Genomic DNA, 24,876 nt, shown 5'->3' with positions numbered 1-24,876 from the left:
AACAACTTGGAAGTTAAAAATATGATGCACCAGGATAGTGGGACACCCAGAGGTCAGTGGTGTGTGAGAAGAATTAATTACGTAAGAGTGCCTTTCAGAGCGATCTCAGCAATAATTGTAACCTCACAATGCTGGGTGTGGTGGTCTGAGCTCACTCGTCAGATTTTCCACAACTCGCATTCATTTACACTCCGATATCCATGGGTGCCGTTCCCTATAAATCACACTCTTTGTGTAGCCTTGGGCATCTTGTCTTGTTTCCATGACATATTGAGTTCTTGCCAGACTTGGGAAATGTTTAGATGGTACAAAAATAGGCCCGTGCTGTCATATACCGATTACGCCTTGGGGCCACGGCTTGAGTTCTTCCCTGCCATGGCCCAAGGTGCCATAACCAACCTCTGAAACGGTCACGGGTCACTCGCTCTACCACACATGGGGTTATGGAGGAGGCCTGGAGCTTAGAAGCATGGAGATGAGGAGCAGGGGAGGACAGAAGAGACCACGCGAAAGAACGTTGCGACTGACGTGGGTCACGTCCGCTTCTGTCGCATCTCCTGCACGGGCAGAGGGCGGCGTACCACCCGGACGTGAGCGAGGACGTCCGCTCCAGGGCCCTGCGCTTCGGCCGCGAGTGCACCGTGGGCTATCTGGAGCTGCTGGAACACGTGCTGGTGGTACGTGCGCGGCCCTGACACGTGCTCTCATTGCGCACTCTCTCTCCACCCCTCCGTCCAACGCCCATCCGTGCGTCTCCCGTCAGCATGTGCTGGTGGTACTTGCGCGGCCCTGACACGTGCACTCATTCTACACTTTCTCTCTATCACTCCGCCCAATGTCTGTCCGTGCATCTGCCATCGGCACGTGCTGGTGGTACGTGCGCAGCCCTGACGTGCGTTCACATTCTGCACTCTCTCTCTGGAGCCCTGCACCCAAACCCTCTTGTATGTCCCCCATGGGCAGTAAATGCAGGAGGCGCGTGCCACGCAGTCAAATGCGGCGTTCCGAAAGACACCTGTGGACATATCCATTTACAGCTCTTTAGTCAATCGACTACTCGATGTGGTTCTGGGTTTTTTTCACCATGCTGGTCAGTGCTGATTGGTGAATGTGGGGAGTATTGTCCAGCACTGGATTTCTGCTGCCCTGTCCTTTGCTGCCTGCAACGTAGCCCGTAGACATCTGTGTATAAACATTTTAAATCGGCCAGAATCTTCACTATGATTCTAGATTTGAAGCTTTCGTGACTGCAAGGATCCATACTCTTTGGTTCTATTCGGTCCCTTCACCTGATGAAGGCCGCTTGTGTTGTGGCCGAAACGTCGTGATTTTTGTTGTTTTATTTTTCACCTACGTGACTTTACCGAATAGAACCAAAGAGTATCTTCGCTATGGCCGATTCGATTGAGTTCATGTTCAAATACAGTAAATATTTCTTTGCTCAAATTAGGACTGGGTGTTGCTCATTTCATTTGGCAACCCTGAACCAGCCGTGCAATTACCCATTTCTATGGCGGGGGCTGCTCTCCCCCAAGGATAGCCACTGCTGACTATTGACAAAGTGGTATATATTTTAACAACCCCAGAAGGATGATCGGCTGAGTCAGCCTTCAACCAGGATTTGAACACGCAAACCTCCGCTTGCGAGTCAAGCGCTCTGCCACATTGCCACCAAGCCAGAGTAACATCATCATGATCATAAAACTAACATGCCTTTTGTCATTCCACTGCTGAATGAAGACCTTCCCAAGCTATGTTGATGAGTTTTTTTTTTACCATACTTCACCATGCCGGTCAGTAGTGCGGCCATGTGAACAGGAGACCCAGAACTGGTTCAGTCATCGCTCACTACTCTTGGTGACATGCTCTTCAGATACCCCGGCACAAACCAACCATTATCAGGAGTCGAATTTATAATTATTACTGATTTAATCATTGACCATTTCATGTAATTTGAATGTAAAATATCTACAGTTTAGTTTGTGGGTTTATTTGGATATACGGTGTTCTTCTAATTTGGATATACGATGGTCATTTTGCATTGCGGCCAGGCGTGTGTTCAATCTTATTAATTCCAAACTTCTTTTCCTGCCTGCAACATTTTTACTTGCCACGTATTTTTCATTCTGTAACGTTAATGGCGCATTTTCTAACAATTATGTGCTCATTTTTGTCTCATTTCCATTCCCTTCATTAAACATGGCAGCCGGTGAGTTGCATGCTGGGAGTTGTGTGTGCCGTGCTTCTGCGATCTCCGTGATCTTTTTTTAGACTTTTAACATGATCATGTTAACATCACAATTATTTTTTAAAGGAAAAAATAAATCAAATAAAATACTAGTGCAAAAGAGCTTGCAGAAATCATGCAATAATAACAAAAAAATATTAAAAATAAAAATCCAAAGGATTGTACAATGTATTATAAATGCAGCCTTTCTGTTTTCTATTGTACATTAATGGAAGCTGTATGGTCAATTACTGATTTTAAAATGCAAAATTATAGCATGTGCTGATTACTGATATTTTGAAGAGCTGCATGAGTTGTTCAATATAATGGCTATGTTGTTACCTATATATTATTGCCCAACAAAGTGCTTTATTTTAAAATCAAAAAGCATGAGCGTGAATTTGAGCCGTTTGTGGTCTGTGAAGTCCTATTTCTACGGAGGGGCCCCATGAGCCACACATTTCCGCTGTGTGATTATGCAATTGTTCTTGGATATGATGGAATATACAGAACAATTTCAAACCAAACAATACTGGAACTATGAAGTTTCCCAGTGGCTTCCGTGATTCTATCAGTGCTTGATTTTTGCCTCGCTTTTCGACGATTTTGCTCATTTATGTGAAAACATAACCTCTCACTGTTGTTATCACAGCAATGGATGGACACCTCAGTCATTCACCAACATTTTCACATTCTACTTTTTCGCAATCCTTGGTTGGCTCCACAAAGTCAAGTCAAAGTGTTTTTCCCTGCTCAAGATGAGCAATGTGCCAGTGGCCCATCTCAACTGGGTCGCCGGAAAACAAGTGGTGGGCATTCTGCACTCCCACTGTGGGGTGCAGTAGTATCATCCCAGGTTCCGCCAGTTGGTACTTAGTGAACCCGTTCTTCTGCGGCCGCACAGAACCCAGACACTAACACGAATTTTGACTTAAAACTTTCGTCACTGCAGGAATTCATATTCTTTTGTTCTTTCGGTAAAGTCTACGCGACTTTACCGAAAGAACCAAAGAATACTCACATGAATGTTTGGTTATATTTTTACATTTTCAGAGGTATGGAGTCTGCACTTGGTGCTGAATGTGCTGTGTGACCCATCCCTTGAGTTACTTGCATTGTGCGTTCCAGCGGTGCATCGGGTATGTGAGGTTCATGCCCTTGGCGCTCACCCACCTTTGAATAGCTGTTAGTGTTGTACGGCCTTCAAAAGAGGGGCCATCCGGCTTTCCAAGCAGCGTATAGCCGCATCAAGGGGGTGTACAGGTGTAAGGGACGGGCATTAAACCAATGCTGTTAAGCATCACTCTACCAGCGCTGTGGCAGCGTCCTGGGCCAGTGGGGCGGGAGTGTCTCTGGATGTAGAGCAGCGGTGTGAGGCACACCGCAGACGTTTGCACGGCGTTACCGCCTTGACGTGCCGTCCTCTCAGGATGGATGGTTTGGCTGGACGGTACTGTCAGCTGCGGTCCAGTAATGTATATCTAGTAAGGTCGGGCCGGCTTGAATTTACCCACCTTCAGTGTCAGACGGCTCTGGTGCCGGTTCACTAAATAACGACCCGCAGCCGGGTTGATACTACTGAGGTAATAAACTAGGATTTCAGTAAAGTCTTACCTTAATCCTGGTTTTACCAAGTAGTATCATCCCTGGCTTGACACCCACCCGCCTACCCCGCTTAGTTCTAAGTAATGTGTTGTCGACCACCCAGGTGTTCATTCGGGGATTGTATCCCCTCCATTACACGGATGAGATACCTCTAAAAAAATGTAAAATGTTGAAATATTCACAGGTATTAGTGAGAATGTCTGGGTTCTGTCCTGGGATAATACGACAAAAAAAATTTTGCCATGAAAATGTTACGTTTCATCTCAACCCAATGTTGATGGTGGGCCAAGTCCAATCCACCCTAACCAGGAATTAAATTCTGAACCTTTTGTTTGCCGGTCGAGCTTTCTCACCACGCTGCCACAGGGGCCAGACAAACAAGGGGGACCGCCGTTTCCCGTCAGAATCCCACGATCCCAGGTAGCCCCTTGCTCACGCTCGTGGAAAAGGCGTCCCCATTCAACGGAGATGCTGGCAGCGGTTACTTCCAGCCCACGGGTCGCCCAACAAGCAGGCGACAGCTGCGTGCCCTTTCATTCACGTCACATTCGCACACCCCCCCCCCCTCCCCCGCTCCCTCCCAACACAAACCCCCCCACCAAATCCAGATCCTGCAGCGACCCACGGCTGAGCTGAAGCTCCAGTTGGCTGCCTTCTCCAAACGCGTCGCCAACTCCGTCACCGAGCTCATCCAAGCAGCCGAGGCCATGAAAGGTACGTCGGGAGCGCTGGCGGTGAGCGGCGGGTGGGGGAGGGAGGGCGGGGGAGGAGGTTGGGGTGGCAGGGACTGCTCACACCGCGTGCTCGCTCTGCCTCCGCAGCCTTGTAGGGGTCGTCAAACGCAGGGACGAGTCGCGACCGTAGCGTGGGGGTCTGTGTCGTGAGTAAAGATAGCTTTGAGATATCGCAATGGGTCGCGTGCACCTGAGAGATGTGTGGAGTATGCAGATGATATAGAGGTGTGTTATCATTGATCAGGAGATCCCTTCCTCACTGGCATGGAGCAAATGATCTCACAGCAGAGTATATGGGAGAGTGCAAAGTGCAACCCATACTGAGATTTCAAAATCCTTTTGAAGAATGCCTTCCGTAGCCTTTAATTGACACACATGGAATAAACCCGCACTGTGATGTTTTCGAATGGATTCTTCATCTCGTGTAATGATGCCAGGAGCATAATTTGATCAAAATTGGCGCAAAAATATAATTTAGAATTTGAGCGTATCATTTGTTGGGCACTCGTGTGTGTGTGGATCCGAAGAGGTTTTGTGACTGAGGGTTTTTTTTTTGTGGGCACCCAGAAGTGAGCAACCAAAGGGAAGACCCCGAGCCATGTGGTTGTCGTATAGTACGTGAGCGGAAGACTGAAGAGCGGTGGGTTTTTTTCCTAAGACGGTGCGAGAGTTGTGGGATCTGGCACAAGGAAGCTGTGCCGAGGCGTCCTACCATTGGCCCATGGTGACCTCGACTTTAATTGCAGGTTGTGCCCCATTAATATTCCTCGAGGTAAATGATAATTACGTTGAAAAGTGGGGGAAATGCAATTAAGTGTAGTCGGACCTTTGTTGCAGGAAGGGAAACCTTACATGGTGTAGGACATATTTTACACACTTTATTCACAACCAGGAATTGACTGGCTGGATGTTGTCAGAGCTTCTGAAAAGAAAAGAAAGTCTCGGAATTCCCTTCTTGTGAAGAGTTTTTGCATTGGAGGCAACAATGCACCAGTTTCAGAGAAATTAGTTGCTCCATTTGATTCATGTCCATGTATTCTTAAGTGGTTGTAATTGTATAGTTATGTTTTATTGCTATTCCCGGGCATGTGTGTTTGTATCTGCATATCTGTGCGCATCCATGCATTGTACACGTGCATTACTGATTGTGTGCCTGCCTGTATGCATTGTTCATGTGTGTGTGCGTGTGTTATATTCCTTACTGGATGCATCATACATTTGCCTGTGTTGCACCTTATGCGTTCACATGCATGGAGGGCAGTGGCGCAGTTGGTTAGTGCACCGCGCGACGAACCCAGACCCCCGAGTTCGATTCCCGCTCATGGCCGACACCAGTGGCGAATATTTTAACTATTCATGGGCTTCCGCTAGGTTGACTCAGCCGCTTAAGTAAGCAACTTGTGCGGTATACAACCATCAGGGAGGCAAAGGCGGTCGGGCGTGGTGGTGGCCACGCACCCCTTCGTGTGCCGTGCTGGCCCTCACAGGTGCTCGCTAACAGCACTTGCCTCAACAGTCCGTTAAAGGCTATACGGGGGATCTTTGCATTCCTTCCTATGTGCATCACACATTTGCCTGTGCGCATGTGTGCGCTTTCTGCATTCACATGCATGCACGCTTGCACGCTTGCGTGCAAGCGTGTGTGTCTGTGTGCATTATTATATGTGTGTCCCTGCCTGTGTGTAGTTGTATGCATGCAGATTAGGCATGCTAAGATTCACACACCCCTGGTGGTCCGTCGAACTGTCACGATGTGGTTTCGTAATTAGACTCTCGAATCGTATTTTTTTTCCATCATCGTTATGATGATTGCCGGAGTTTTTTTTTCCCCATCTCGTATAGTTTGGTTCAATGCAATAGTAGAAATATAAGTTAAACACATGCGTATAATTGTCATGAATTGTAAATGTTCATCCATTTTTAGACACATGCGATGAATTGCGTTTATTGTGATTGTATTTAATCAGTGTTGATGAGTCACGCGTGTGTGCATCCGTTTGCGTGTGCCTGCATGCGTGTGTGTGCATGAGTGTGTGTGCGCCCACATGTTTGTGGGGAGCGGTAGTGTAGCGGTTAGCGCACTGCACTATGAAGCCAGCGATTCGAGTTCAATTCCCACTCATGGCCAACACCGGTGACGATTATCTGAACCAGTCCTGGGCCTCCCCGAGGTCGACTCAGCCTCAAATGAGTACCTGGTGTGGTGTGTAAAACATCGCTACAAGGGAGACAAAGGCGGCTCGGCTTGGTGCTAGCCACCCATGCCCTCGTGTGCCGTGCCGACCTTCCGTAGGTGCTCGCTAACAGCACTTGCCTCAACAGTCTGTTAAGGCTAAACGGGGGTGGTGGGGGGGATCTTTGTTGCGTTTGTAACTCCGCACAGGCACAGAGTGGGTGGACCCCGAGGACCCCACGGTTATCGCGGAGGCCGAGCTGCTGGGAGCCGCTGCCGCCATCGAGGCCGCGGCAAAGAAGCTGGAGCAGCTGAAGCCGCGTGCCAAGCCCAAGGTGGGCTCACGTGGCACGTGCCCTCGACGCCACTCGTGCTCTCTCACTCGCTCGCTCGCTCGCCGCCGCCTCCTCACTACACCCCTCACTGTGTGCCTCTTCCCCATGAAGTCCACGGTGGCGAGATGTTAACTACCTCACCCGGTATGCAGGAGGTCCATGGGTTGGTTCCTGACCCCAGTTGTATATTTGGAGTTTGCAGTGTCTGTCTCTCTCCGTGGTCACGTGGGTTTTTCTCCGGGTCCTCCGGTTTTTCCCTCCACATTTCTAAACATGCTTTTAGAGTATTTGGCTGCTGCTATAAATTTCCACGTGATAAGCCACTTCGTTGAGCTATCATTTGTGGCCAGATCGCTTCTGAAAAGGAGCTACTTACATCAGTGGGCCTTACCTGATTAAATAAACATTGTTTAGTTTATAGTTTAGTTTTGTCCATTTCTCTCTTGTTTCCATATCCTTTCTCAAGACAGTCGTTTAATAAACTTCATGTCGGACCACTTGAAGGCCATTTAATGTTGTCTTTTGCAAGGGAGAATCGCAGTAAGCATCTTTGTGCACAAACGAGTCCCGGGACGGCAACTCATTCACGTTGGTGTGCATGAGCCAATGGTTGATGTTCCACATTCCCCTGTTGGGGGTCAGTCTCCCCACGGGGTGAGCGCTCTTGAATTCCTACAAAAGTGGTATTGATTTTAATAATCTCAGAGGAATAATTATAATCGGAGTCAAACCCCAGGTTGGGATTTGAATTCGTAACCTTCTAATTGTGTCTTTTTGTTATTGCTCGAATCGCTCGCAGTGCCACCTGGCCAGTAACATTTACGTTTAGAAGATTTACTTAGGCTGCGCAAAGTTGTTGTTGAACATGTGACACGCATTGCAGAAACCCAAATTTTGGGCCGCATGTTGGTTTTGGACAGTCCCACCCTTGTTGTTTTTGGGGTACCCAGCAGCACTCGGTTAATTGTCCATACCTTACTGATTAAAATGAATTAAGTAAAATATTGCCCCAGGTCAAAGCCTCGTTTAAATTAATTATACTGGGAAACGTTAATTATGCTTTACAACCGTTTAGTCTGATAAATTAAATGTTAGAAGAGAATATTTTTTTTTCACGTTTTCTTTCTCAACAATGGTGGGATCGCTCCTTGCATAGGGATGGTTTGATGGTAATTCTAGAGATAACCTTTCGCTTTGCTACAATACCAGTGTTCACGACTGTTAAAAATAGACATCTGTCAAAGCCTCGTGTACAACAATAGCACGTCGTGCCTCCGCGGTGACGACGCTGCCAACGGCGGCCGCACAGATGCTGCGGAGTACATTCACGGGGTCACGTGCTCACCGAGTCGGGCCAAGAGCGGAGAAACCCGCGCTGCCCGTTGACCACGATGCCAGAAGCCTGCTGCCCTGCCGACTGCTGTCTGATATGTTTGGTATATAAGGTTGTATTTGTGGAGACCCAACTATATATCAAACATATTCTCACAGAGGCCTGCCCGCTACATCGGCCTGAACACCGCTTCCTGCTGTACACGTGCCGTCGTTTGCTTTGACCGAAATGCACCCGGCACATGCTCGCTAGCGCACGAGCGACAACGATCTTAGGTGGTCATGTCAGGTAAAAGTGCAACAACATCTATTCACACGTCGACTGTTTGCAACTTGAACTTGTTTTTGTTATGTTTTAGTTGTATTTTTTTAATCAAAGGTTTGAATCCCAAGCACTGTGACCCATATTGGCGGCTCTCCGTGGGCTTCACAATCCACCAGAAAGCTATGAGACAACAATTACCCGGATTTAATCCGAAAATGTCCAAGCATTTGTTGTTCAAATGAGGGAAGCTACTTTATTTATGTAACTATAAATCATTTCTAGATTTGAAGCTTTCGTGACTGCAATGATCCATACTCTTTGGTTCTATTCGGTAAAGTCACGTGGGTAGAAAAAATTAAAACAACAAAAATTCAAGACGTTTCGGCCACAACACAAGCGGCCTTCACTCCAACGCTGTCCGCTGGACAGGTTGGTCCCTTCACCTGATGAAGGCCGCTTGTGTTGTGGCCGAAACGTCGTGATTTTTGTTGTTTTAATTTTTTACCTATGTGACTTTACCGAATAGAACCAAAGAGTAACTATAAATCATGTTCTTGTTCAAAACACCTTTTTTATGCTGTCCTGGCACAATTTACTGCTTCTGAAAATCGTTGAATTGGGATGCTATGTTTTCAAAATAATAATATGGAGATGGCTTTATATTGTATCATGGTTGCTACGGATTAATATAATACTTGCGCCATCTATTGGTAGAAATTATTTTTTAAATATAGGATTGCTTAATTGGGGATTTTTATTTGCCATCCGCCATAATGAAAATTATTGTCTGCTCATATTCGTGTTTGTCCTGCTTTTTCCTGACATCCACTTAAACGTCTTTTCCGATCCCCCCGTTGATCACGATCCACGTGTTGGCCACCACTGCACCACAAAAAAAAACCTTAATTATGGATATTATTGCTTGCGAAAGCCTCCCTGTTAAACGTAATGTATCAAGTGGAGCAGCCGAGCGAGCTGTGTGCTATGACGAAGGGGCATTCCCTGAAACTTCGCCTATTAAATATGTATGTTTCCTTTTTTAGGTAGTGTTGTTCATGAATGCGTGCAGAATAAGAATGACAGGTTAGCGACGAGAAGCTTCTTAAATTGAGTTGGGTTTTACGTGGCTGCAAATACATACGCAAGGGAGTTCCAAAACGGAGCCCTGCGGGGATAGAAAGCAGAGGGAGAGACGAGCCAGGGTGAGATATGAGCTTGTGGCGAATCGGTGAGTCTATAACTAATCAGGCATACAACTTTTTCTTAAATGGTACGCTATATAGCAGCATCGGTTGAAGTGCAGGCAAGATGAGCAGACAACTAAGCCTGTAATTCCTTGTACGCCTTGTGGAGCTGTACACACATTACCACCTCAAATCTCATCACTGAACGTCAGCTTCCGTATCTACAAACGTGCAGATACTCGCAGAACAAGGTACTGTCCCTGCTTGTTCCAAAAGGAGTCCTGGATTTATGGTAAACTGTCGCAAATGTGCTGTATTAAAAATGAACGATTGAATTTGTGCCGTATAAAAAAAATAACTCTTCACGTGAATAGTTATTGCGGACTGCATCTGAGATATTTTAAATGTTAAACAGGGCTCACGAGAATGGAAGTGTTGGAATAGATCCATGATGTCTTGGCTTGTGTCCCTTGCAAGTCACACCCTTGGTGTTGCACGTAACATTAATGTAAATTTGCTCGTCTCAGATTTTTTTTCTTATTCTCATTTTGCTGCAATAGTCCCCAAGGGTTCCATAACGAAATGTGGCCAAGAATGACAATTACCCTTCGGCAGAAACACCTGTACAGAAATCTCTCCCTGGCCCCTCGCGTGAAGACGAATAAGATCAACCTTGCACCGATGGCAACAAGCAGCGGATAAAGCAATGAAAGCAATTAATTACCAGCAACCTCGAGCAGACAGCCAAACAGGGTTAAGGGCACCTTCAGGATGTCTATTGAGTAAGATGATGGAAATTCCCATCGCCTCGTCAAAGCTTACCACTTGCGCTCATCGTTCATGAACACGAGTACCGTTCCGTAACTGTGCTCGCGTCTGTGCTTTTGTGCGTGGCCCGCGCTTCTGTGTGCGCTTCTGTGTGCGCTTCTGTGTGCGCTTCTGTGTGCGCTTCTGTGTGCGTGCCACATTGTCCCCCGCCACCTGTGCGCAATCCGCGCGAAACGCGATCCGTGCGAGCCCAGGAGGCGGACGAGTCACTCAACTTTGAGGAGCAGATTCTGGAGGCGGCGAAGGCGATCGCGGCGGCCACGAGCGCCCTCGTCAAGTCAGCCTCGGCCGCACAGCGGGAGCTCGTCGCTCAGGGCAAGGTGCGTGCGTGTGTGGGTTTGTGCGTGTGTGGGTTTGTGCGTGTGTCTGTGGGTTTGTGCGTGTGTCTGTGGGTTTGTGCGTGTGTCTGTGGGAAGCGGTAGTGGAACGGTTAGCGCGCTGCGCTACGAACCCGGTGACCCGAGTTCGATTCCCGCTCATGGTCAACACCGGTGACGATTTACTGAACCGGTCATGGGCCTCCCCGAGGTCGACTCAGCCTCAAATGAGTACCTGGTGCGGTGTGTAAGCATCGCCACTGGGGAGACAAAGGCAGTCAGGCGTGGTGATGGTCACCCACCCCCCGTGTAATGTTCTGCCCTTCATAGGTGCTCGCTAACAGCACTTGCCCCTACAGTCTGTTAAAGGCTATATGGAGGATCTTTATCTTTGTGTGTGTGTAACACAGACTATGCATGCTATTCACCAACTCTCCATCTCATGCCTAGATGTGAGCACTGAGCCAGCACCACATGCCCAATGATCGAATTCAGGTTTGAGCCACTCACGATTAAATCATCATCTTGAGTGGCGTGAATTTTATGGTGTGAGCCCAGTCACCCAGTGGCCACTCAAAAAGACGTTCTCTTATTAGGTGTTTTCACTAAATTAAGCCTAGACCAGCAACGAGAGCTACAGTCTATACTTACATTTGATGCCTGCTTTGCAACAAAACATTATCTACAGTGCATGAAGGAGCTGTGTATAATGTTGGTACGTCGCCAAGAGTCAAGTTGTCTCCTTGCTTAAACGAGGATAGGGGGGCAGGAATCACATTCATCGGTGGACTCCAGCTGGTGGTGGACGTTCCACTTTCCTATGGTGGAGGACAGGCTATATGATGACCGCTGTTTGGCTCCTCAAAGCGGTACCAATTTTGTCAACCTTGGAGGGATGATAGGCTGATTGAACTCCCTACCGAGATGGTAACTCTAAACTTTCCAATGTGAGTTGAGCATTCGAACGACAGTGCCACTGGGCCAGAGAGTATTGGGCACAGTTGTCGTCTGTGAAACTGACTTGAGTTGTAGATTCGTATGGTGGTCATAATGTGAGTTCAAGGAGTTGTTTTTTGTATCTCCAAAAAAATTAAATGGTGGAAAATGTCCAAAAGATATATGCATTTTGTATGCCTTTGCAATATATTTTATTCAAAGACAAATTCTGCAAGGAGCACACTTTTGAATTATAAAATGCAGTCTCTAAAATAATTTTACGTTTTAACATTTACTCATGTGTTTTATCCATTTTGTTTGGCCAAGAATGCACGGTCTTCAAAATAGTAGCATCTAGTTCACAGTACGCAAGGTTGCATGGCAATGATTTCACATTTTAAAATTAGATGGTGAAGAGTGTATGATGATGGAACAGCTGCACGGGTAAATGACATTGCTAACACACACACACACAATTACTCAAGCAAGAACTGCATCTGGTATGGCAAATCGAGGAAAAAATTGTGAATTATATTTTAGAAGGCAAAGTGTCTTCTCAAATAATTTCAGGGTGGTGCTCATTTGTGTTGCTGGTCCTAAGACAATGGGAGAAACTCCATATTCCTATGCCAAGGACTGGACAAACAACCACATTTGACTTCCCACGAAGCAGCACACCTCATTGTGTGGTGGCACTTATTTTCCAGACCACGGAGGGCTGATGATGGATACAATTATGGTGGGGCTAACCCTCACTAGGATCGAAAACCACAATTATTCTGCCAACTGAGAAAGTCTCCTAGCCATAGCAATGGTAATGTTTAACAATTGTGCTGTTCATAACTCACTCTTTTATCTTTTTTTAGGTCGGAGCCATTCCCGCTAATGCAGCAGATGACGGGCAGTGGTCCCAGGGTCTCATCTCAGCGGTAAGTGGTGTAATTTAGCAGCTGCCACCCAACATGGACATTTGATAATATCTGTCTTATCACCATGTTATTTACCTCCACGCTCTTCTTCAATCGTGCCACTTTGCCGTTGTATTTTACATTGTTCAGGCTTTGTTGATAATAAGTCAAAGTATCTCTATGCTCCAAGGAGTGATCGGGTGGCAGCAATGTCTCTTGGCAGCCCCCAACAACAACAACCATGTTGGCGTATATACCGTTTGATAAATATGACGTCACCTCAAGATTCTGCACTGAAGTAGTTTTAAAAACACGCCTTCCAAGCGACTGTTTTGCACCTTTGACATTGCCATGGCAGGATCCAATCTCTCCATTGTATGACCACTGTTTGACTTCCTGTAAAGTGGTACTCAATTTGATCAACTTTCAAAGCGTGATAGGTTGAGTCGTCCTTCACAACGGGATTTGAACTCGCAACCCTCTAATTGTGAGTCATATACTTTATTTATAGTTTCACGTGGTTTCATTCCATAGTTGATATTGAGAGTAAAAGATCATCTTCAGCCAGTGGAACACGATGTTAAGATATTTTTTACTCCCATTGACCGAGAACAATTTTCGTGCTTATATTCACTTACTGTTTGTTTTGTCATGTTATAAATAGAAACTTGTTTTATTTTCCATCATTGCCACCTTTTACTTAAACACTGTCCACGGTTGGATAAGTTGGCAGCCCGAAGCCAGTTGGCGCAGTGTATAAATTCCACATTTCTCATTGCGGAGTTTGATCTCTTAAATAGGATGAACACTTTTAATCTCGCACAAAGTTTTTTTATTAGTATTATCATCGCCATAACGTTATCACAGTTGTCATTCTGAACGGAGCTTATATATATATCTTCTACTTAGTGGAAGACATTCAAACATGTCATTTGTGCCGGCCTATTATTGCCACCTAATTTTCCCCCCCCCAATTCACAAAATCTTTTTACCACCACTGCAAGATTTAATTTTAACACCACTCCATCACACAACGTTACATACAGATGCTTGCCTCCACTCACCAACTCTGTCCTGACCATTCACCCACCGCCACCCACCACCCGGGCCTCCGGGCACGCTGACGCTCGCAGGCACGCATGGTGGCGGCCGCCACGAGCAGCCTGTGCGAGGCGGCCAACGCGGCCGTGCAGGGCCACGCGAGCGAAGAGAAGCTCATCTCGTCCGCCAAGCAGGTGGCCGCCTCCACGGCGCAACTGCTCGTCGCCTGCAAGGTCAAGGCGGACGCCGACTCCGAGGCCATGCGGCGGCTGCAAGTAAGTGGGAGACGACGAGGGGCGACGGGCTCGGCGCGCCAAGTTCATCTGCGGAGCGACGCGTTGCTGCTTGAATTGCGCGCCGATAATAATTCGGGGGGATGCTACCGCAGCGTATTAGTTGGCACACTGGGCTTATGATTCAGAGGTCGCAGGTTTCGATCTCCCCGTGAGCAAGTTGATACAATGGTGCAAGTTTCTTCATTCTCCGCTGTCCGCTCAGCAATTATTAATGGGCACACCGCAGTTAGTTAATCTGCAATGTGTGGGTAACTCCCACCGCTGTCAGCAAGCATTGGCCCAAAATACCCTCGATGGGGACTCTCTAGTGCTCCCTCTAATACAGAGCCCTCCTGCCAACAGTGGCATGAGCAAGGCATTGCAGGGCTGCACCTTTATCTACTAATTCAGGTGCCTATGGCCTATTAACCTGGAACGTGCCCGAAATAAAGAGCTCAGATGCTCAGTAGTGTTAAGCCTGATGAACAATCCTTGGACCGGTGACCACCACGCATGCCAGGCTGTCGCCGGTGGCTACATGCCTGTGCTATGTGGTGGTAAGCAGGTTCAGCACAGCAAAAATCTATTGTCATACCGTACTTATATGCTCCCATGCACACACTTTTTGCCTTCACCAACCCGCGCTATTAACAAAGAAAAGAAAAAACGTGCTCAACACAATTAACGGTGAATAGTTTTTGTTTTACTCATGCATTGCCAAACGACTCTCCTGATACCGCTGCCATTGACCCCACGTGCGCCACCCCCCCCCCCCCACTCCCTCCATTTCTCCCCAGGCCGCCGGTAATGCGGTCAAGCGAGCATCCGACAACCTCGTGAGGGCTGCCCAGAAGGCAGCGTTCGAGCAGCAGGAGGAAACCAACGTCATCGTCAAGTCGCACTTTGTGGGTGGCATCGCGCAGGTAAAGCGCCCATGTTTCCATCGCTGCGATACGCGTGCCCGTATGTGTGTGTACCGTGCGGTAGTTCAATGTGGGGAGCGGAAGTGCAACGGTTAGCGCACTGCGCTACTAACCCAGCGACCCGAGTTCGATTCCGGCTCACAACCAAAACCAGTGACGATTATCTGAATTGGTCCTGGGCCTCCCCTAGGTCGACTTAGTCTCAAATTACTACCTGGTGCAGTGTGTAAGCATCGCCACTCGGGAGACAAAGGCGGCCGGGTGTGGTCCTGGCCACCCACCCCCTCATGTGCCGTGCCGGCCTTCATAGATGCTCACTAACAGCACTTGCCCCAACAGTCTTTTGAGGGTTTATGGGAAATCTTTGTCTTTGTGTACCGTGCTGGTCTTCATAGGTGCTACTCGCGAAAAGCACTTTCTCCAACAGCCTATTAGAATTCTAGATTTGAAGCTTTCGTGACTGCAAGGATCCATACTCTTTGGTTCTATTCGGTAAAGTCACATAAAAAACAACAAAAAATAAAAACGTCGTGAATTTTTTATTTTTTGTTTGTTTATTTACGTGACTTTACCGAATAGAACCAAAGAGTATGGAGCCTATTAGAAGCTACACGGTGGACTTTTGTCTTTTGTTGTCCGATGAACCTTGATGGGGCTGCCTCGTTAGAAGATATTCTGGAGCAGTAGGAAGCGACTGATGAGTCACTCACTGTCTTCTCAATGGGGAAGCAAGCAGAAACACGGAGTCGCCATTAGTGATAGGTAATGATGTCACAGCTTAAGTCGTCCCTTGCTGATTAGACTAGCTTAGAAGATTCATTACAGATTACTCATTAATTTGCAGCTTAATGTCTCCAATGATGATTCTGCAATAATGTTCTAGAGTAGTTATACAATGCAGATTACAAATGATAGAGCTTTGGCAAAACCATTTCTGATTACCGATTACATTATATGACGTGCTATTACGGGATTGTTACAGGGAGTAGAAATATTGACTCGTGTCGAAATGTCTCCTTGCTCATTCATTTGTCAGCCGTGAGTCATTGGTCAGGAATTCATTTTCACATCTCTGAGGTCAGTCTTCCCGTAAGACCACCGCTGTTGACTTCCCACGAAGTGGTGCATATTTTACGAACCCCAGAGGAGTGATAGACTCAGTCAGCTCCAGATCAGGATTTAAACTCGCTGCCTTTTGATCGATAGGCAAGCATTGTTGTCACATACTAAATAATGTTGGTTACCTTATTTATTCGTTTTAATCAATTAATTCTAAACATGATGACATACCTCATGTGTTAAAGCAATCTTCAAGTTTACTCGCTGTCTTTTTCCAGTGTTGTCTTCTCTTTTTAAATCCTTTACGTTAAGTGAGTGAATGTGCAGGAGTGCTTGTTTTCCTTGCCTCACAGTTACTGCTTTGCAAGATCAGTTTATTCATCATTGAGATGTGTAGAGGTCACATCCCTTGTACCGTCAAAGTATCTTATTTTTGTATTCATGTGTAATGTGGGGCATTTAAACATTTGTGGGTATGACATTTTTCTTCCGTGGCACCAGCCTATTTTTTTTTTTTACTTTTATTGAATCTCACCACGATGCAGTTTGCCTTTTATTGATATAATTATAGTCGTGAAATGATAAATTAATCTGCGCATCCTTCAATGTCCCAGTCTGAGAGTGCTTGCTAAGCCTCGTGTATATGTACTCTATATATGTGTATATGTATGCACACGTACAAAACATCTATACTCGTGGAGAGCAGCTGTACGTTCTACAGCACACCCAACTATGAACCCAGTGACCTGGTCATAAACAATAGCACAGATGAGAACAAAAGTGAAAATGTCCTGCTTTTAAGTTGTTTGATAAATATCCACATCAGCATCGGGCAGACAGGGATTATTAGCCATACAGTAGTGTTTGCTATGCCAGCCTTCACACATATGCGGCAACTGCACTTGCCTCAGCCGTATATTGTGAAATTGGGGACCTTTTTTTGTCTTTGTGTACATTAGTACATAATCAATGCCATGGTAAAGGATTTACAAGCACAGTGCAGGAATATCTATCGGTTAATAAAAAAGGCGTGTTATTTACATATTGCACTAACGAATGTGGTGAGTGAGCATTTTTAGACTCTGTAAAACACCAAATGATACCGAAATTAAAAATGTTTGCTCGCCTGGCTCTGTGCTGTAATTTCAATAGCATGGTTCAAATGAAATACTAAAGCTGAGCACCCGTTTACACCAAGTCACAGTGTGTTTAGGATAATTTATGAATACTAGATCTAGTGACAGTGAATATACCAAAACCATCTCTTCAGGCAATAAGGCATCTAGGCCCTGGAGCGACCATGGGGCAAGGTTGGCTACGTATGGTGCGGAAGAAGTTCAACATACTGTACATGTATGCAAGTGAAAAATGCCAAATGTCTCCATGGTCCTTAAGGATCTTAAGTTGAATGTCGTTTCCAAATTAAGTCTAAAGATACACCCGACAATTAGTCAGTCATGCTCCTCTTTCGATAATGAAAAAAATCACTGACCAGGAGCAGGAAACGGATTTGTTCAAGGGCACATACTTTTACGATTATATGATTGTGATACGTTAATGGGTTGGCCCTGATGTATACGAGATACATAGGAGCAGTCTGTGCCTCAGAACGGCACGGACATTTGATTTGCATCTTGTACATCCCTACAAGCATCCAGAGGTAGGCAACAACACATCAAAAGGATATTACTAAAATAATACAGTTCCAATCATAATTGGTTATTGGGTTAGGCCAGAATGATCTGGCCAATTGAAACGAAACCTCATCTCAAATTGATAATTGTGGTTGTGAGAATTCATATTCTTTGGTCTTTCGGTAAAGTCATGTAGATTGGTTCAAAGGAAATAACAAAAAAATAACAAAAAACTATTTTATTTGAACCTATCTACGTGACTTTACCGAAAGACCCAAGAATATAAATTTCTGCAGTCACGAAAGCTTTAAGTCAACGTTGTGAGAATTGTTCTTCGACACCAGTGAGCTGAAACAATGATAATGGTTATGATAAACACTTGCACGAGTTCAACAATTTCATTTGTTTGTCTCTGTTGGGTGGTGGTGGGGTTACACAACACAAATTTGGCCAGACCATTTTGTGTCCTCACCCAAAAAATAAATATATTGAATCATTATTATAAGCTACAAAAAACATACTTTCTGAGATAAAATAATACATGTATTTTACCGGTAGATGAGTTTGCATTATTTTAGTATGAATCTAAAATAATAATTGGAACTTGAAGGTGCCAAAACACACATCACTTACGTGGCCAAACGTTCATTAAAAAAGAAAGCTTTAATCAGCCAAGCAGTTATGAACTGGGGGATAGAGCCCCGGACAAGAAAAATACGTCTGTATTATAATATGGTAATAATATAGAATTTCCATATACAGTAAAACCTTGCATTGCGAGCATAATTCGTTCCGGAAACGTGTTTGTAATCCAAAGCACTCGTATATCAGTTGTGATCACGTGACGCTCGGCAGACAAAGCGTATACGTTACTGCTCGTATTGCCAAGACCTCGCTCGTTTATCAAATTAATATTTATTTAAAAAATTTGCTCGTCTTGCAAAACACTCGCAGACCAAGGTTTTACTGTAATAGAGTCATTTACGCAGTTCATTGCGTGTTAGGCTGGGTTGTACTGTAGGTAGTGCCTGTCACAAAGCCTGCTTCTGAAGCTGGGTGGTGAATGAACGTGCGTTATGATATGAAGGGAGAAACCAATAAACTGGCCAATATTAAATTATTTAAATAACATCGAAGTGCCTGTTCATGCTGTAAGAGCAGACTAAATCAGTTTTCGTTTGAAGAGAGTTAATGTTTTAGCTCTTCATTTCCTTAAGTGCAGGGTGCCTCAATGATACATTTCAAGTCGCTTGGTGTTCAAAATTCTATCACGCATTGCGGCACCTGAGGATATGGGGAAAGCAGCAAATCGATTTTAAATGTTTTATTAATTTCGAGGTTCTAAGGATGAATTGCTGTAAAGCTTTTATGGTTCAATGATGGCATGGTCAAGTTTGAAAACCTAAAGGAAAAAAAGTAACATTTGTCGGTTGTTATTTAATTAACAAAAATCACTTGTACCTGAGTAGCATGTAGCTCCACAGTCAAAATGGTGGCATCCTCTCTCCTCTTGATTTCCAATTAAAAATGCACCTGCTTCCATCACTATATTACCAAAATACACAACCTGCACATCCGATTAGCACGATCGGCTATGGTGCGATAGAAGTTCAACATACATACGTACGTACAACCTCCATAGAGAGCAAAGGACAAGCTCGTTCATTGGGATGTCCTTTTTTCCTTTAAATGTGAACCGCTCGCCGCCAGCAGGTTATCCATGAAGGTCCCAAAAGGTACTTGCAAAAACTCTGCATCCGGAGTGAAATCCAGGCCAGGGGACGTTCCCTCTCCTTGCGTAACGTCTTTGTTGCCGTGTCTTGTTGAAGGTTTTCAGAAATGAGCTTTGCTCGTGGCGGAGTGGCAGCCTCGAGAACTATAGTTACTCTTACAGTTACAATTGTGAGTAAGCGGGAGTGTGCGTGGGGGTGGCGCGTCCCCATAACCCACACCCCACCGTGTGCAGCTTCCTTCCTACCCGGACTCGAACATCATTCTCATCACCATCACGAACCCACCCCCCCCCCTCCCCCACTTTAACCTCACCCCGAGCACCCAGACGTGGGACGTTAACGCACTGCAGTGCAGCTGCAGAAAAAACCACCACGCTGTCTCATCCGCTGCCAACTCACCATCCCCAAGACCAGTTTGAGCTATCAAGTCGCTGGCGAGTCCAAAAGAAATCTGCAGGAGCACGTGCTGTCAGAGGGCGGAGTCGCCGCGCTCAGACGAGCAATGGGGCACAAGGCATTCTTCTTCATTGGTGGCCCTGAGGCAGTTGTGGAAATTCCATATTTCCATGGCAGGGCATATTCTTTCCTTAGCATGACCACCGTTGACTTCCCATAAAGTGGTACCCATATTGCCAGGATTGGCAAAGGGATGAGTTGACCCAATGAGCAGGATTTGAATGCACAACATTTAAATGTTAAATTGCTTGTAAATATGCACATATATAATTTCATTGATAAACATTGACAGTCTCCAGAATAAGTATTTGTTCACATTCATGAGTGCTTCCGCAGGCTTTCATTGACTTTGGCCACTAAGGGTTTTGTTATCAATTTGTTTTTAAAATATACTGGGTTAAAAAATTAATTGTCTTTTAAGGTTAAGTAATATCCTTTTTACTTCTTGTACTTATTTTCAATGTCTTCGAAATTTCTCGACATTTGTAACACCTTTCTTAGGGCAGATATTGACCGTTGCAATGATGCTGTTTTATACTTGGAATATTTTTTTTAAATATACTATTTCAGTGCTATTGGTTCATTATTATTTTTTTTCCCAAGAATTGCTCTGTGCAAAATTAGAACATGTATGTCTACATATATGCTTTAATCAACCTAATGAATGTTGCTACATATATAACATAGGAAAACGTAGTTATTGAAAATATTGCATTTTGGCCATACTATCTCGTATTACCATACAATGAAAATACCATTAAATACAGAGCAAAGCAAATGAAGGTCACACAGTCAAAGCATCCTCATGGGAAAATCAGAAATGGGGAGGTGCCCATACCTGCACTCGAACCTGAGCACTTTTACTGCCACAAATGTGCTGAGACCTGAACCAGTCATGGAAATTTTACATTCCTTTAGCAAAGGCCATTCGAACTACCGCTGTTGTTGAACCTCAGGAGGTGCTGGTTCATGTGTGATGGGCCGAGCTGAACCGCATTTGAAATTCAACTTGCAGCCTTACGCTTGTGAGACATGCTATAGTCACAGTGCCACCCGCCTAGAAAGTAGTATATGATAGTGACGGTGTAGTACTGCCACAGTACCTTATGTGTATATATATTTGAAACCATGTTAATTTGAAGGGCATATCTGCTTCCCTGAGCCAGCCATGTGATATAACATGTGAGCCTGCCTAGATTGTGTGCTTAAATATGTTTTAAACAATTTAACATTTCTGGTCTTGGTGATTTTATAAACTAATAAGTAACTTTCATGTTTTTGATGGCACAATTTTGTTGTGGCTAACATCCATATGCTGATGTTACGACGCTGTGTGTTTTTCCACCAATAGCTGTTAAATATCTTGTTTTAACAAGCACTTTTACTGCCACAAATGTTAGTTAACTACATCAATCAGAAGTCGAGTAACATTGTAATAGTTATAGTGGTGTTAAATGGTCTGCTATTTGGATTTAACCATCATATATTCCATTTGGCTATTTTATTCACAACTAATATACTCTGCGAGAAATGTATTTTTAATATATATAAATCAAATTTACACTTCGATTTGTGAATTGGACACCGTGGTAAATAACTACATGTATAGTTTAATCAGGAACTCGGATGGAAATATCCCTTTGTGCGTATATTATCGTTTCCACTTGTCATCCAGTGGAAGCAGTGCTTGCCACTTTCAGTTTGTATAGAATCACATTTGTGCGCCTGTCATCCGCAGATAATAGCGGCGCAGGAGGAGATGCTGAGAAAGGAGCGCGAATTGGAGGAGGCCCGCAAGAAGCTGGCTCAAATACGGCAGCAGCAGTACAAGTTCCTCCCCTCGGAGCTCCGGGACGACCAGGAATGACCCAGATGCACCCTAGCATGGCCGACGCCGATGCCACCTTGTGGCCGAACAGTCCCACTCTCTCCTCCACCAGTGCCAGCTCCTTGCTCTCCTCTGTGCCAAAATCCCTTTTCGGTGACGCTGAATGCCCGTCCTCCTTGTACGTTGCCACTCGTTTGTTTGTCAGTACGCAAGACATGAAAGATTTAGAAGCTCAGCTTGCCAGTCCGGTTGCTGGAACTTCAAATCCTCTCCGTGCTGAGTTTGACCTCTTCTCCTCTCCCTCGGCCAATTCTTGCCCTGACATAAATGTTCCCATTGCCAAGTCCTCAGTGCCAGATGCTGAAGAGTGCCACTCTGGTTCCACGTCTTTGAAAACTGATGGTACCTCTTCATAAACCGGTGTCTCCCCACCTCCTGTTTAGGTGGAAAGTCACCCAGTAAAGATGCCAGCCACTAAAACCTGCAGTGCTTGTGGCTTTTAGCCAGTCTGTTGGCAAAAATGATGGAAATGCTTATTATAGCTGAACTCTTTTGGCTGGTTTTAGTTTTGTATTGTTGGGAAAAGTGTTTTAGTCAAATAAAAACAGCACAAATGCAGCTAGATTTGTTTTTTGCTATGTCTCAATGCTTGTCCACGGCTGTCAGTTGGTTGTTTAGTTATCTCTGAATGTGAGATCGTACAGTCTGGGGCTAAAGAAAATGTACAGAATGACAACCAAAATAATCACCTGCTGCTTTAAGACTAGGTAGCCCATCCAGATCTCTTGAAAAAATGTGCATGTCATGGGCAGTGTTATTTCTGTGGATGATGCTTCTGGCCTTCAAATTCTGAAAAAAATGCCATTAACTATTTTGTTAACCAACTTTTTTTTCGATCGTAAATTCGCCCACTGATGACATGCATCTATATGGCCACCATTTCTAGTCGCTAAAACTGGACTGAATGAATACTCTGGAATAGGTAAAACTGTTCCCTGGCTGCAGATTTCCTTAACAGTGTGCACCAAATATGCTCCATGTAAACTAAATAGTGATTAACCCGTGCATTTGTACGTGGGTGCGTTGGGGGAGCAACAGTATCGTGGTAAGTGCAATTCGCTACGAACCTGGTGACACCGAGTTCGATTTCTGCTCACGGCCAACATCGGTGACAATTATCTGAACAGGTCCCGGGCCTCCCCTAGGTCGACTCGGCCTCAAGGAAATACCTGTTGCGAAGTGCAAACATCGCCACGAGAGAGAAAGGTGACTGGGCGTTATTGCTGACCACCTGTCCTCTCGTGTGTCATGCCAGCCTTCATAGGTGCTCGCTAACCACACTTGCCCCTACAGTCTGTTCAGGCTATACGGGGGATCTTTGTCTTTTTGTCTCGTGTGCCATGCTAGCCTTCATGTGTGCTCTCTAACAGCACTTGCCCCCAACAGTCTGTTCAGGCTATACGGGGGATGTTTGTCTTTTTGTCTCGTGTGCCATGCGAGCCTTCATGTGTGCTCGCTAACAGCACCTGCCCCCAACAGTCTGTTGCGACTATATGGGGGGGGGGGGGATATTTGTCTTTTTGTCTCGTGTGCCATGCAAGCCTTCATGTGTGATCTCTAACAGCACCTGCCCCCAACAGTCTGTTGCGACTATATGGTAGGGATCTTTGTTTTTTTGTGTTGTGTGTGCAAAAAAAGCCACTCGCACATTAGCAAACTCTTTCAAACTCTCCGCTCGGTTTCCAACACCTGTTGCGGACATAATGGAAAGTCATAGCCCATCATTGCTTGGCCCTGCCCGAATTAGATTTACCAGCCAAGCCTGGCTTTGGCAAGTCTTGCAATGGTCATGGAGACCCAGGTCTACCCGAGACAAATGAGTCGCAACTACATTGTTTGGAATAAGCATCGTGACAGTTACCTGCAAATGTAAGAAAAGCACTGCCGCTAACACTTACTCCCACTTCGAGTGAAGTGAAGATTATGTAACCCTTTTATGGTGCTGCCCAAGATGTGTTAAGAATAATAAGCACACGTTCATGAGAAAATTACTTTTGCATTGATTGTTTTCCTGAATTAAATGTGTTTTTTCCTCGCTTGCTTTGATCTGACTAGCGTTAATTATCACAATTCAAAGCACACACAAACACCTGCAACATATGGCAGACTCATTTACTCGTATTCCTTTCTGCTCAGCATAATCGTTATCACGGAATGCAAGGTGCAACGCAACGTTATCCCTCGGCTTCGAATCCGATACGCGGCTGTGTAGGTTTCTTTGGCGAGTCGACACATAAACATCGATCTCCTCGGCACATTCTTACAATTATTGTTATCGTCACAAGACGAGAAGTCATACGTGGTTACGATAATCTTGAAACATTCACAGTATTACGAACGGACACGCTTGACCGCTGTGATGTGTGTGTGTCGTGTGCCAGAGGGACGCATCTTAGTCCCACTTCATCTCTCCTCGTGTAAATTGCATTGGGACGGACAGCATATTTTTTGCAAGTGGAAAAACGCGCCCCTCGCCCACATCATAACTCGCATCGTCCAACCTGTGGTGCTCTCGTTTGAATTATTATTATTTGCAAAGCGGGAATACAATAAAAACACAACAATGCTCGCTTACCTTCAACTTTTAACAAGATTGTTATGATAAATGTATTTACAGTATTCTTATATTCCTCATTTTAAAAAAAAGAGCGTGTTATGTAAGTTCGGGGGTTATTTTTTGTGGCACGCACAGTATACAATCGTGCATATATCTTCAAGTTTAAAACAAATCCCAGAGCTCATATGTACCACCATTGTTACGCAGCTTAACATGTAAGCCATACTCCTATGCATATAACCCTATACGCCATCGTAGTGCTGTTCCCCTGCACACGTTTGTTCCTGATGCCCTCCCTGGTTTGTGGCTGGGTTGTCATTTTAAGCAAAAATAAAAATCCGTGTATAAACCGCCATACCTTTAAGCCGTGTTACCTGGAAAGTTGAAAGTGTACCGTTGTAAGGAAATGCAGTGTATATTCCTAATCATTAAAAAAATTATAATAAACGTAAGCATTTCTTCTTAA

The 24,876-nt window shown here is 45.2% G+C and overlaps 1 protein-coding gene across 9 annotated transcripts in view; it reads left to right on the top strand.

Annotated features, from left to right (window-relative positions):
* The window catches only part of LOC116937147 (talin-2-like), a 246,255-nt gene extending 221,379 nt beyond the window's left edge, over positions 1-24,876 (top strand). For 6 of the 9 annotated variants that reach the window (XM_076065751.1, XM_032944373.2, XM_032944666.2 and 3 more), the window contains 9 exons: positions 570-677; positions 4,441-4,546; positions 6,950-7,074; positions 10,878-11,003; positions 12,803-12,865; positions 13,978-14,160; positions 14,958-15,083; positions 19,606-19,678; positions 21,704-24,876. In XM_076065751.1, coding sequence (XP_075921866.1) covers positions 570-677; positions 4,441-4,546; positions 6,950-7,074; positions 10,878-11,003; positions 12,803-12,865; positions 13,978-14,160; positions 14,958-15,083; positions 19,606-19,678; positions 21,704-22,209 — 1,416 coding nt within the window. In that variant the 3' untranslated portion in view covers positions 22,210-24,876. The remainder of the gene's footprint in view (positions 1-569; positions 678-4,440; positions 4,547-6,949; positions 7,075-10,877; positions 11,004-12,802; positions 12,866-13,977; positions 14,161-14,957; positions 15,084-19,605; positions 19,679-21,703) is intronic. The other 3 variants (XM_032944800.2, XM_032944900.2, XM_032944831.2) reach the window with 1 other exon arrangement.

The sequence above is a fragment of the Petromyzon marinus genome, chromosome 1, assembly GCF_048934315.1.
Source record: "Petromyzon marinus isolate PM22_M1 ecotype Great Lakes invasive population chromosome 1, UKy_Petmar_22M1.pri1.0, whole genome shotgun sequence".
Classification (NCBI taxonomy): Eukaryota; Metazoa; Chordata; class Hyperoartia; order Petromyzontiformes; family Petromyzontidae; genus Petromyzon; species Petromyzon marinus.
The sequence above is the reverse complement of the archived record's forward strand: the minus strand, read 5'-3'. Positions and strand labels throughout refer to the sequence as shown.